This window comes from Peromyscus maniculatus, chromosome 15, assembly GCF_049852395.1.
Source record: "Peromyscus maniculatus bairdii isolate BWxNUB_F1_BW_parent chromosome 15, HU_Pman_BW_mat_3.1, whole genome shotgun sequence".
In the NCBI taxonomy this organism is placed as follows: domain Eukaryota; kingdom Metazoa; phylum Chordata; class Mammalia; order Rodentia; family Cricetidae; genus Peromyscus; species Peromyscus maniculatus.
In genome coordinates, this window is record NC_134866.1 from 4,930,723 (window position 1) to 4,944,560 (window position 13,838).

The 13,838-nt window shown below is 44.2% G+C and overlaps 1 protein-coding gene across 1 annotated transcript in view; it reads left to right on the forward strand.

The window, feature by feature from the left end:
- Window positions 1-178: 178 nt before the first annotated feature.
- The window catches only part of Srd5a1 (steroid 5 alpha-reductase 1), a 48,718-nt gene continuing 35,058 nt past the window's right edge, over window positions 179-13,838 (forward strand). The window contains exon 1 of the mRNA XM_042261349.2: window positions 179-672. Within this exon, the coding sequence (XP_042117283.2) occupies window positions 392-672 (281 nt within the window). The 5' untranslated portion in view covers window positions 179-391. The remainder of the gene's footprint in view (window positions 673-13,838) is intronic.

Consider the following 13,838-nt stretch of genomic DNA (forward strand, 5'->3'; position numbering starts at 1 on the left):
CTCTGTGGGACTCCGAGGGCGGAGCTCCGGCTGCAGGAGAGAAGGGGGCGGGTCCCTGAGTGCTCGGCTCCTGCTCTTCCCCGCGGGGCCGAGGGCCAAAGCAGCTCTAGGCCAATGAGCAGCCCGATCGCGGGCGGGAAGGGGCGGGGCCTTCTGTGCAGGCGGGGCTCTGCGCAATCCGGCTCTGCCTCGGAACCAGTGCGGGAGGGTATGGTCTGATGGTGCTAGCTTGTGGTCCAGTCCCAGCCCGCACAGGTGGCTCGCCCCTCCCCTGGGCAGGTACGCACTGCTGGGGCGCTGGCTCGTGTGGGCTGCTCTGCGCCCTCCTCCCGGGCTTATATGTGGCCTCACTTGGACACCCGGGCATGGAGCACGCCGCTCGACCTCAACGATGGGCTGGGACGAGCTGCGCCTGCTGGACGCTCTCGCTTACCTAGAGGGTTTCATGGCCTTGGTGACCTTCGTGGCTCTCAGTTCGGTGGGCTCTCCCTACGGCCGCTACTCGTCGCAATTTCCCGGCCTCCAAGTGCCGGCGCGACCCGCCTGGTTCCTGCAGGAGCTGCCCTCGATGGCTTGGCCGCTCTATGAGTGCGCCCGCCCTGCAGCCGCGCGCCTGGGCATCCTCCCCAACCGGGTCCTGCTGGCCATGTTTCTGATCCACTACGTGCAAAGGTAATGGTCTTCCCTCCTGAGCTCGCTCCTCCCCACGCGAGGTGTCTCCCGAGAACCTGAGGCTCAGAGATTTCATTCCGAAATACATAGGATTGTCTCGAAGGGGAGATGGAAAGGACCGCATGAAGTGGTGGAAGAGCGAGCCTGGTCTGGGTTAGTGGGTTAGCGATTTCTTCGCTGGCTGTCTGCGGACTATCAGCGATGTCACCCTAGCAGGGTGGTGTTACTGTGTTTCTCTGTTTCCCCTTGGGGAATCTTTATCCCTGGTACAGCCTCTCTCATAGCCGGGTGACCCAGCTCCAGCTTGCGAACAGCTTAGTAGTCTCTTGAAACCACTCCGGACCCGAATGCGGACTTTGGCAATTGCAGAGATGTGTTGTTGCCTTCTTTTTTTGAAAGGGACTGGCTTTCCAGGCACAAACTCGGTTGGCTTATGAATCTTTCCCGGGAGAAGTTTTATGAACAGTGTTCCAGTGACTGCCTCAAGTTGTAAGATTTTCCAATAAATTGGACTGAACTGTTTCTTAATGCTCGCCCCTAACTGACTCAGCATTTGTAAGTCAACATTTAAATGTTTTCATCTAGAGTCTGAAAACTGCACAATAAAGAGAATGCCTCTGTATCTACAGGAGTTGAGTTCTGTGATGTTTGCACGTCTCTGGTCCTCTGATTTTTGGGGACTCACCCTGAAGTACCCATTTCCTGGAGAGGCTGAGAATTCAGTGTTGTGTTGGTAGCCTGTTCTTTCCTCTATTCCAGAAAGGAGGTAGAATGGCTTCCTCACTACCGCAAGTCCCTGGTATCCAGCATGGTGCAGGAGTTGGTTTCTATAGCAGCCCCTCTCACCATCTTGGACATAGTGTGCTTCTAGTCACCTTTAGTGCCGGCGTTTTATATGGGGGCACAATCAACATATAACAAAGACTGAATTCTGTGTGCCTCGAACTGTTGATAGAGTATCCCAGAAGCTGAGGAGATGACTCTGTGGGTAGCTGTGCATCCCACACAAGCTACTGCAATACCAGTGCCCCTGTGGGGAGATGGACAGAAGAGATAGGAGACAGGGGCCAGCTAGACTGGTATACACAGCAGTGAACTACTCAGAAGGCAGAGACAGGCAGCTGAGATTGTCTTCTGACCTCCACCTGTACTCTGCGGCGCACAGGTACCCACACCCACTCACACACATACATGCACATCACACACACACACACACACACACACACACGCACGCACGCACGCACGCACACACACACACACGTGCACGCACACTCACAGAGATACAAATAAAACCACAAAGAAGATATATTCTACCAAACAAAGTTGTTATCAAAAGGCTTGATCTATTTTTATGAACGGGTGGGGAGTTCCTGCAGTTCAAATACCTACTGAACTCTTGTCCGTGGAATTACCTCCATAAAAACCCCAAAATTTGTGTCTGTGTGTATCACTGATGGATAAAAGTCAGTTCTGGGAGGCAAACTGTTAGAGGTATGTCCATCTAAATAACAAATCCTGGAGATTCCCTCTGGACTGAGAATGTAGCTCAGTGGCAGGACCTTTGCTTAAGATGTGCAAAGAGGCTCTGAGTTAGGGGAAAGAGCACTAACCCTGAGAAGAGGGGCAAGAGGCTTACAGACCATTGGAATGAGAATGTGTGTGCCGTACTACATTGCACAGCCAAAAAGATTATCAGAAGCAGCCTCAGGATTACATACAAGGTTTTGAAACTAATACTTGGCTTAAAGAGTTATAACTGGGGAGGGGGGGGTCAACAATCTAAGGTTAAACAGACATCCTTGCAGAAGTTATTTTTGGTGTGAGGTTGTGGTGACCATTGCCCAAGGTCGTAATGCTGGCAGAGTCTTTTGTGATAGATAAGTCTTATCAAGAACACATGGGTGCAAACCCCTCCCCAATTACTGCTTGTCTTCTTATCTGTGGTCATTAGTACTTGACAGGGTGGATGCTATTTGCACAGCTGTCACCTTTTCCCCCTTGATGGAACACTGCCCCAGAAGGGCTGGGGTTTGATGTGATCTGGTCCTGTGAACAAATGATTGGTAACTAGAGATCAGTGTTGACAGTGCCCGCATGTGTCCGGCACAGGTTGTTTTAATAACATTCGTTCTTCACAGACCTGCCACCTGCTCAGCCCCTTTGCATCTGCTTCATCTTTAGTTTTACTCTATTTCTTTCTTCCCATCCTGGGCCAATCCAGCTATAAACAAACAAACTAACTAACTAACAGATAAATCATTCTACCACACAGATTCTCACATACAAAAATGTCCCATTGTTCTGTTTAACCTTTCTTACCTGAAATATACCCTCATAATTATCGTCTTCTTCAGGACTGTCTTTTCTATTTCCTGGTTCCTTTCTACCTCGCTTATATTTCCCTCTTTACCTTTATATCTTGTAAATAAGCTAACTTTTAAACTTCCCAATGTAGACAAAATTAGTCTACTTCTCACTAAAAGAACATGTCTTATGCTATTCTTCCAGTTTGTCTAACCTCCCCCCCAAATCACTTTGATTTTTCTTATGCTCTGTATAAGTGATGAGACAGAGCTTGTGAAAACAAGTCGTCAACATTGAAGTTTTCTCGTAGATCAATGTTGGCGATAGGTACATATATGATCACAGTGAATTGTTTAAAGTGGTCGTGCATATTGCGTATGGTGAATCGTCCTTTGTATAGCATTGAACAAGCCCAGAGGACCTGAATTTACATTTAGCTATTGGGGTTTCAGAACTTTCACTTAACTTGGGAATTACTCAAATGCTCAGTGTCTCACCTTTTAGAATTGGGTTCGATCCCCAAGAGAGGGAAACAAAGAGAAGGGATGAAGATGAGAATGGAATTGGGGGACAGAAGAAGTCAGCCTCCCTCGGACTTTCTCACAGTATTGTGTAATTTGACATAACTTTAAATTTCAACTTACACAGGTTTGGTGTGCTGGCACACTCCTTTAACCCCAGCACTCTGAGTTCCAAGCTAAAGAGGCTAAAAAACAATTTTTTTTCAACTTACATGAAAAGTTCATTTATAAACATTCCGTTTACAATTACCCAACTTCATTGTTATACTTAGATCACTTGTGAAAAAAAGAGGTATCAGACAAGCAGTCATCAACTGAAGTTACTTAACACCAGCACTGTAGGCAGATTTTTCTTTTGGCTGCCGCCTCACAAATGATGACACAGAGACCTCTTATTAATTACGAACTCTCGGCCTATAGTTTAGGCTTGTTTCTAACTAGCTCTTATACCTTAAATCAATTCATTTATATTAATCTACATTCTATCATGTGGTGTTACTTCTCTTCCATCTTTCTTTCTTTTCTTTCTTTTTAGTTTAAATAACATTTTTCTTCATTTATTTTACATATCAACCACAGCGTCCCTGTCCTCCTCTCCTCCAAGTCCCCTTCTCCTACTCCCCCCCCATCTCTTCTACTCCCCCCCATCTCCATTCAGAAAGGGGCAGGCCTCCCATAGGCTTGAGCAAAGCATGGCACATCAAGTCGGTCCTCTCTTCCATCTTGCACCTCCTGTTTCCTCTCAGTGTCTCCTGGCATCTCCTCCCTTCTTCCCAGAGTCCTCTCTGTCCCTGGAAGTCCAGCTAACCTCTTCCTAGCTATTGGCCATTCAGCTTTTAATTACACCAATCACAGCAGTGTATCTTTACACAGTGTACAAATATCCCACAACACAGTTCTCAGGCCAAAGCAAGAGAATCTCAGGTTCAGTGTCAGCCTGGACTGCATAGCGGGACCCTGTCTCAAGAAAACCGAGAACATGAAATGCTGTACTGCATGGTCCTTTTAAAACAAAACATTATATGCAAAATGGAAAGTATTAATGCAAAGTCCCTGGCCTGGGAGCAAGGGAGGCACCGAAGAGGACTGTCCTTTTAAGTAGGAAGTTTCTTTGAGACATTATCACTACTGTGAATACGCACACAAGCAGACAGTAAAGTGTTGGATGCTCTGAAGGAGTTCAGTCTCGTGAGGCCGAGTAGGAGTCCCTTCTTGCAGGTCTCAGAAAAAGGGAGACTCACAACACAAGCCTGCAGCCAGGCTGTCCCTGATTCCCAGGTGGCAAAGAGAGAGCAAAGAGCAAGAAAACTGGGACTCTGAGAATGTGGGCGAGGTGAGGAGGGTTGCACATCTGCCGAGTGGGCGAGGTGAGGAGGGATGCACATCTGGCCGAAGTGCATCTTAGCTCCTTGACTGATGCCTTAGAGTCTGGCGGCCTACAGTCTAAGAGCTTCCTTGAAGAAGTGAAAGTGGCCCCTGTCACTTGCCTGGAATTCAGACACACTGGGAGGCCCTAGGTGACTTGTCTGCCTCTCTGTAGAAATCAAGGAGGACAGACAGAGGGCAGCATTTAGGCATAACTGAGCAGTTTAGCCTGGGACTCTAACAGTTGTTTGTTTTTAAGGTTTTATGAATAAATGTTTCCAAAATGTTTCGGAGGGGCGGGGGAGAAGAGAAAAAGAGAGACCGGAGAGTACACTCTGCCCTGCACTCTGAACTGCACATTGGCGTTTCGGAGACACTCTTGCTTGTGATCTTAAACCCCTAACAGAGACACCTGTAGCTCTCCCTGGCCCACCAACCAGGGGAAAGCTGACAATCCTGAGGACATTTCTCTCATTTTTGCCAATGAATTTCAAAACAGTTCACTCCTCAGATTCGCTTAAAACATGGACCAAAAGACATGTGGGTTAGTTGCTTTTTTTTTTATGTTATGCATTTTGGAGTTTTGCCTGCATATATGTCTGTATACCACATGGGTGCAGTGCCCAAGGAGGGCAGAAGGTGTCAGATGCCCTGAAATGAGGGAGGGAGGATTGTAATCTTCTTAGCCTCTGAAGCCATCTCTCCAGCTCCTTCATTACCGTTGTTAGCACTGTTGGTTTAGTTGAGCAGCACTTTATAGGACAGCCTTGTCCAGCTGCCTAAAGGACTTTGCCTTGCAGCACAATTCACAACAGGTGTGTCCAGGTAACGCCCCCAAATCAGGGAAACATGTTGTCATTCAAACCGACACAGCCTCATTGTGAAAATGACTTGTAGAAATCCGTTTTTTTGTTCATTTGCTTGTTTGTTGGTTTGTAAAGCAGAGTGGCCATTGTGCAAGTCAGGCTTGTAGGAAAGCCTTTTCCGAGTACTTGTTTTCAGGCGTACGTACAACAGATCCCATCTCCCCTCATTACCTTCCTAATTTATCTATCTGTGTCTTCACTGTTGTTTGTACTCGGCAGTGGGAGTATTTGTTTTTTAGAGACAGGGTCTGACTGCTTGGCTCTGGCTAGCCTGGAACTTGATATGTATAATAGGATCAACAGACTGGCCTGGAACTCAAAGAAATCCTCCTGCCTCTGCCTCCAGAGTGCTGGAATCCTCCACACTTGGCTTTACCTGCTTTTTTTTTTTTTTTTAAATGGAGTTTGACAAACTGAGCAGATTTTGGGGTCTACCTGTTATCACGGGGCTATCCCAACACCATCATTTCTTGCGGTAAGTTCCTACACTGTGCAGGGTTTCGCACTGATAACATGAGCTGTTTCTTCCTGATGCCTAACCTTGTAGGATTGGCATTCGTGATAAATAGGCTGCTGTCTGAACAGCTCACCTGGTACTGACACATCCCAGGGTTCCATCAATGATGACAGGCACTGCTTTACTTCGACATGCACATGGGCCTGTCTGTGTATATTCTGCCAGGCTTGATGCCAGTGAAGAGCTTCTGAGAACGCCAGGTTAGAAGCAAAGGCAGTGCTTCCTAAAATTTTATTTCGCAGTTTGAGTCGAAGCCTTTGGATTTGAAACGCCACGATTAAGTGCAGTCAAGTGAGAGAATGGAGACACCCATGCAAAGGCAATGGCTAGTCCCTTCTAGAGTGGCAGAGGCTGAGCAGACCCTTCTCTGGGGAGGAGAGCCCTGAGCACAGCAACCAGTGTTGACCTTGGGCTGCTGACTTGGGGACTGGTGGCACGAGAGTTCTGATCATCAGTGCCTTCTTCATTCACTCATTTGCTTTCGTTAGTTTTTAAAATTGGCATTCAAAGCCATGGGCAGTCGCATGAGTGCTTTGTGATGGTCATCCTTCTCCACTTCCCTCCCCGTCCCTCTCCTCTCACCTGCTGAGCCCTGTCCTCTCCCTAACTTCTCTCCTTCTACTTTCAGGTCTCATCTCTTCTATTGCCGTCTCTTTATCTCTTATTTCCCCTCGTTGAGGTCCCCATTCTAGTTTTGTGACCTGTGGTACAGGTAGTACAAACGTAGTGTGTGTGTGTGTGTGTGTGTGTGTGTGTGTGTGTGTGTGTGTGTGTGTGTGTGGTGTGTGTGTGTGTGTGTGTGTGTGTGTGTGTGTGTGTGTGTGTGTGTGTGTAAAAGTTAAAATCTAGAGTCCAGCCAGGTGGTGGTGGCACACGCCTTTAATCCCAGCACTGGGGAGGCAGAGGCAGGCGAATCTCTGAGTTCGAGGCCAACCTGGTCTAAAGAGCAAGTTCCAGGAAGACCAAGGCTACACAGAGAAGTCTTGTCTTGAACGCCACCACCCCCAAATCTAGGATACACCCGTGAGAAAGAATAGACAGTGTCTGTCTCACTGAGTCTTGCTTATTTTTGCTTAACACAGGGATGTCCACTTCTGTTTGCTTTCCGGCAAGGGCCATGACTCAGTTTCTTTGTGGCCGAGTAGAAAACTGTTCCAAAAGCACTTGTTTTGCCAGATGTGGTATTTGAAACTGCTGGGAGATACTTCTGTGGGAGTCGGGAGGCGGTGGAGGGAGAGGGAGAGACACATGTCAGTAGACACATAGCCCGTGTAATTCGGTGACATTTAAGTTTTCCCAGTAGAAAAGATAAGCCGTTTCCATTCTCCCCAAGCATCTTATTTATTAAGTGGTCATTTGAGCTCGAGCGGCCTGTCCTGGAAGAAAACCAGGGTGGAAACAGCATCTCGTACAGCCAACCTGGCAAGCTCTCCCTAGCCCTTGTTGGTTGGTATAGGGTGTTGTGGGTGGTACAAGCCAATTGAGAGAGCAGCAGAGAACAAAATGGCATGGGCCCAGAAGTGATGCTAAGAGAGACTGGCCTGGCTCCTGTGTGACTGTACCAGAGGGAAGCCAGACCCTCCTTGGGAATATGAACCTTCTCTGGTGCTGAGGACAGAATAGGGGGGCACAGGAGGGCAAGGAGGGGCACAGTGGTGGCTGGGAGGTCGCCAAGGGTAATGACAACAGCCTATATTCTTTGGGGAGTCTCTCGGATTCCCTCAACTAACATCATGAAGGGAGGTTTCCCACGCTCGGCCCTGGGAGTGGTTTTGTTAGCTTTTAAGGCGAGCAGAAAACGACTGATAACAGCCCACCCTATGCCATTCTGTTTGGTTCATGCTTTGGTATATGCACATTCCGTAATATTGTAACTTTGCAGATTAATTTCTTCCCATTGAATATGAGATGACAACTCCCAAGTACCCAAAGAGATCTTTAAAACATGAAGATTCCGGCTCATGGAACATTGGAAATTATGTCTGTTGCAAATTTACGTGATAATGGAGGTCTCACATTGAATTTGGGCACCATGGGGGAAGAAAATCTATAAAGCTCGCGACATGGCTTTAGATTCCAACAGCCTTGAGGTTAAACTGTGGTATGGTTTGCACACTGATGCTGTTTGCCCCTGAAGTTTCAAATGAATCGAGAAGGTAGTTTCTGGGGTCTGCAGAGAAGCTCCTTCCAGAAGCCCTGCAGAGCTCACCAGGCGGTTGAGGGTCCTCGTTCAGGACGAGGCTGTCTCAGCTCTGAGCTCAGAATAGTTCACAGGTACCTCTCTACACTGCCGGACTGCTGTGGTAGCCACAAGTGCAGCCCGTTCCTTATGCTCAGAGCCAAAGGTGATGGTGAAGTCCATGGTGTGTTGGATCTGCTCGAGGGTGATCTAAATTTATCTAAATTGTTCTATAATAAAAACTCAGGAGTCAGATGTTGAGGTGAGAACCTGATAGATCAAGAAAGCAGAGAAGAAGGGTGCATGCCTTTAATCCCAGCTCTTGGGAGGCAGAGGCAGGCAGATGTCTGTGAGTTCAAGGCCAGCCTGATCTACAGAGCAAGTTCCAGGACAGGCTCTGAAAGCTACACAAAGAAACCCTGTCTCAAATTAAAAAAACCAAAAAACAAAGAAAGTGCAATTACACTATAGAAATGGCAAAGTGGAGGAATAACCAGCTGACCCCCTCTCTCCACCTTCCCAGGTTGGAAAGACCCATGAATCTTTCTAAGCCCCTCCCTACTCTTTCCTGTGCTTTTCTGTCATATTGTATCCTGGGTCCTCCAAATTCTCTATGGCTAATTTTGATCAGTTAGTCGTGGACTCTGCCCCCTGATTCAAGATAACATGAACAGTCACCAAGTTACTCTATTATCTATCTTATCTTAATGAGTACAGAGTTTTCTACCTAAACAACTTTCTATCATAACTTGTATTACCATCCTAAAAATATCTTCTTAGACCTTAAAATGTTTTCTTAGAAAAACAACTTAAGCTTTTATGTCTTTCAACATTATAAACTTTACATTTCTTTTGTAAGTTTCTTTTCTGAATTTAGTAACAAGGAAAATTGTAACTATAACTGTCTGGTCTTCAATCCCATCAAAGACTTAAGAAGGATAAAATATTACCTGAGTAAACAGGAAGTGCAGAGCAAGCAACTTCCAAAACTATAGTGTTGTTGGATAATCTTTTTGTGCACTGTAAAGATGTGTCGCTGCCTAAGGCACCTTAGTATTGGTTTAACAAAGAGCTGAATGACCAGTAGCTAGGCAGGAGTGAATAGGTGAGACTTCCGGGGAGAGAGAGGAACTTGGGGTTAGAATCTAGGCATGCAAGAGAGTCCAGAGAGACACTGAGGAAGTTGGATGGATGTACAGAATGGAGGAGAGGTAAAGAGCCATGTGGCAGAATGTAGATTAATAGAAACAGGTTAAGGTTTTTTGTTTTTTTGTTTTTGTTTTTTGTTTTTCAAGACATTGTTTCTCTGTGTAGCTTTGACGCCTTTCCTGGAACTCACTCCAGGCTGGCCTTGAACTCACAGAGATCTGCCTGCCTCTGCCTCCCAAGTGCTGGGATTAAAGGTGTGCACCACCACCTCCTGACAGAAACAGATTCAGTTTTAAGAGCTTTTTGGGAACAAGCCTGAGCTAAAGGCCAAGCTTTCATAATTAATAAAAAGTTTCCATGTCATTAACTGGGAGTTGGTGATCCCAAATGAAAGTCCCACAAGAAAGTGCAATTATACCATAGACATGGCAAAGACAGCTGACTGCCTCCTCTGCCACATTGGGCATCCATCTTCGGCCTACATGTCCAGAATATCTGAAGACTTTTCTGTGAAGCAGGAATTTTGAAGGACTGTCCTATGTTGTCTTGGCAAAGTTTGGCAGTCATCTTCTTTTGTGTCCTGCTCATCCAATTTGGTCAGCAGACTGTCAGCAGTCCAGGGAAGGGCAATTTCCTGCCCAGTTCCTAACTCTGCCACAAATGTAAGCAAATGAAGGTTCTTCCATGCCCATCATTTTCTCTGAAGTAAATTGGTGCTGCCAGGAGCTGACGTGTCTCACTATCATGAAAAGTCTTACGTTATTAAAACATCTTAAATGCCATATTCTGTAGGTCTCTGAAGTGTTTGAAGTCCACCTGTCTATCTAAAATATATCTCTGACCTCAAAAACATATCTAACATGACTACAAGTTTGCTTATAGATGACTAAATACTAACCTGCATTTCTTAATTATTTTAAATAATTTGTAGTAATAACTTTCAAGGACTAGAAGCTCACATTACATTTTCAAATGAGCTGCATAGGTACAATACCTTAAACAAGAGTAGAAACACACACACACACACACACACACACATACACACATACACACACACACACACAAATAACCTTAAATTTGTATCAGTATACAAAAATCCATACCAATGTAAAATATTTCAGTTGCTTTTTAGTTTAAAAGTAGACTTAACAGTATCCTGTCATTTATCCTTTTATCCTGTCATTCCTATATTCCTCCCTTGTTTATGTTTTCAGAAAGAGATCCCTGAATCCAACCTCTTCTGTTTAGTTTCCTCCCTGACCTCGACCAATAACAACTTGCAGCCAATTCTCCTAAACAATGATAAACATCCATAATCCATCGAAGGCCCCAAAACCACCCACCTCACCTCTTGGGAATGTGGGCATCACATTCTTAAAATTACTTCCTGTTGTCTGGGGGTGACGGCATCTTTAGGGGACCCTGAGAAAATTGAGATAGAGATCAAATCCTGGGAGAGCTAGCTGTGGTCCATTCTCGGTGTGATGGGAAAGTGCAGGGCTTATCTGAAGTCCTGGCTGGAGCAGTCTGTGAGGCTGAACCATCTTAGCTGACTGCTTTGAAGTTGTCCTGAGCAGTTTGTAGTTCAAAGCTGATCTTAGTGTGGTATTTTTCAGCTCAGTAGAGTTACCACAATCCTGGTGGCATTGTCATGGTAGGGCCCTGTCATCTTCTTTGAGACCTCAAAGCTCACTTCCAGGAATGGTCACAGTTTACTACAGAAATGTCATATGCAGCAGATCTCCAAGAAGTTAAAGGATCATCATCTGTTAAATACATCAAGGGTACACAAACTTAGCCCCTAATCCCTGCTTCAGACTCAAACCTGAAATCACATACAGGAAGGTAGATAAAGCTTATTTCTAGAATTAGTTAGTACTCTATATGACCATTGGTATCATGACAGAAAGTTTAAATATATATATAAAACAATTTTATAAGTATTGAGATAATATTTATACCTTAAGAAAAGCTTTAAAGAGTAAAAAATAAACCAAAGGATCATGAGATTAGTGGCAATACAATAGTCCCTTAATTTTGTTTTTTCTTCTGTCCCATATCAGGTGGCTCTTCTGACATGAGACAGAGATTTTGGATTTTCTTTTAACAAGCATGCTTGGGTTGAGAGAAGAAGAGAATCATGCTCCAACTCCAAAGTAGCCTTAATTTTTAATTGAACTGGGACTACAAAAAGGCCATTTGCATTGTATGTCTGTAGAGAATAGCAGAAACAAACATTTAGGAAGATATATGAAATTTTATCCTTTTGGAGATGTGCTATACCATTCAGCCAATTTACTTTTTTTTCTTTGGACATTTTCTGTGGATGATTCATCCTTTTTCTTCAGATGTCTCATTTGTCCAGTGGTCTCTTCAGATTCCTTAGTTGGATGTTTTTATTCTTTGGGAAAGACAAAAACAAAACCTTGCCCCATTCCTAACTTCAGGGACTTCCCTTTTTTGTTAGGTTATGTCTGATCAAATGAAAAGCATTTGTTAGTCTTACTAGTTTAGACTGAATGGCCACACTATTTGATAAACTATCTCCTCTCCTAATCAAGAGGTCGCTCTTGTTTGAATCTAATATTTATCAGTCTTGATGGTATCCATAGCTTTTCTTCTCCTGTGGAAACAAATGCAAATCTTCCTCAGTGTAACACATATCCTGGTTTCCATTCTGTGGTCAACACATCTTTGAAGCATACAGGCTGATTTAATTCAGCAGTTTCTCCTACTCTCCCTTGTGTCTCGTTAGCATTTAAAAATTTTAAAGTTAATAAAGCACTGTGTAATCTATCTATAGGGGTCTTTATTGCCCTTTTCTGGTTGGTTGTTTTTGTTTGTTGTTCGGTTGGTTGTTTTTGTTTTTTGAGACAAGGTTTCTCTGTGAAACAGTCCTGGCTGTCCTGGAACTCACTCTGCAGACCAGGCTGGCCTCGACCTCACAGAGATCCTCCTGCCTCTGCCTCCCGAGTGCTGGGATTAAAGGCGTGCGCCACTGCCACCACCCAGGCCTTTTCTGTTTATTAAGCATATTTTTTAAAGTACAAATACATCTTTCTATAACTGCTTGTGCTGTAGGATTGTGTGGTTATACCTGTAATATGCTTTATGTTGCAATATGGAAAAAACTTTCATTTTACTACAGACAGATGCTGGAGCACTGTCAGTCTTCATTTGTATGGATATTCTGATAATGGCCATGCCTTCTAATAGATGTTCAATTACAGAATCAGCCTTTCCAGAACTCAAAGCGGTTGCCCATTGAAATCCTGAATATATATCTATAGTATGGTGCACATAATTTTCCAAATGAAACACATCTATTTCTTCCTGCAGATAATGGAGTTTATACTACAAAGAACAAGTAGGACACGTACTTATAATTTTCTTGGCTTATTGCCAAGTGATAGAAAAGTCTTTCTTCAAAGCTTTGCTAGTAACATCATGTTTCTTATGAAATTCTGAGGCTTCTAGCACATTTCCTACCAATAGCTTATCAATTTTATGATTACCATATGCCAAAGGACCTGGTAGACCTGTATGGGATCTGATATATGTTATATACAAGGGGTAATTTCTATTTCTGATTACTTCTTGTAGTTGAATAAATAACAAAGTTAATTCTGAATCATCTGGAATATGTTCAGCAGTTTCAATATGTAAAACAACTCTTGATGCATATTGAGAGTCAGTAACTATATTAAGAGGTTCTGGAAAATCTAATAATGCCATGAGAATTGCAAGTAATTCTGACTTTTGAACAAAATTCTAATAAGGACTTTGATCTACTTTACTTATTTTTCCTGACTTCTAACCTGCCTTTCCTGATTTGTTTGCATCAGTATAGAATGTAGGGGCTCCAGAAATTGGTTTTCCTCATACCATGTGAGGAAGGATCCAATTAGTTGTTTTTATAAATGGAAGTCTCTTGCTTTTGGTATATTTGTTGCTAATCTCTCCCCTCAAATTACTGTAAGCTCTTTGCCAATGTTCATTTTTTGCCCATAATGAGGCAATTTTAGCATTAGTGAAAAGGTACCACAATTTCTGCTGGGTCTCTTCCTGCTAATTGATAAAGACTCAATTTTTCTTTCAGGATCAACTCAGAAACTTTTTCTATATAGGTCTTTAATTTTTTACTCTGTGTGGCAAAAATATCCATTCTAAGATCATATCTTCTCTCTGCATAAGAATTCCTGTGGGAGAATGTGTAGAAGGTTGCATGGCCAGATATAATTAAGCTGTGGATCCAAGCAATCCAC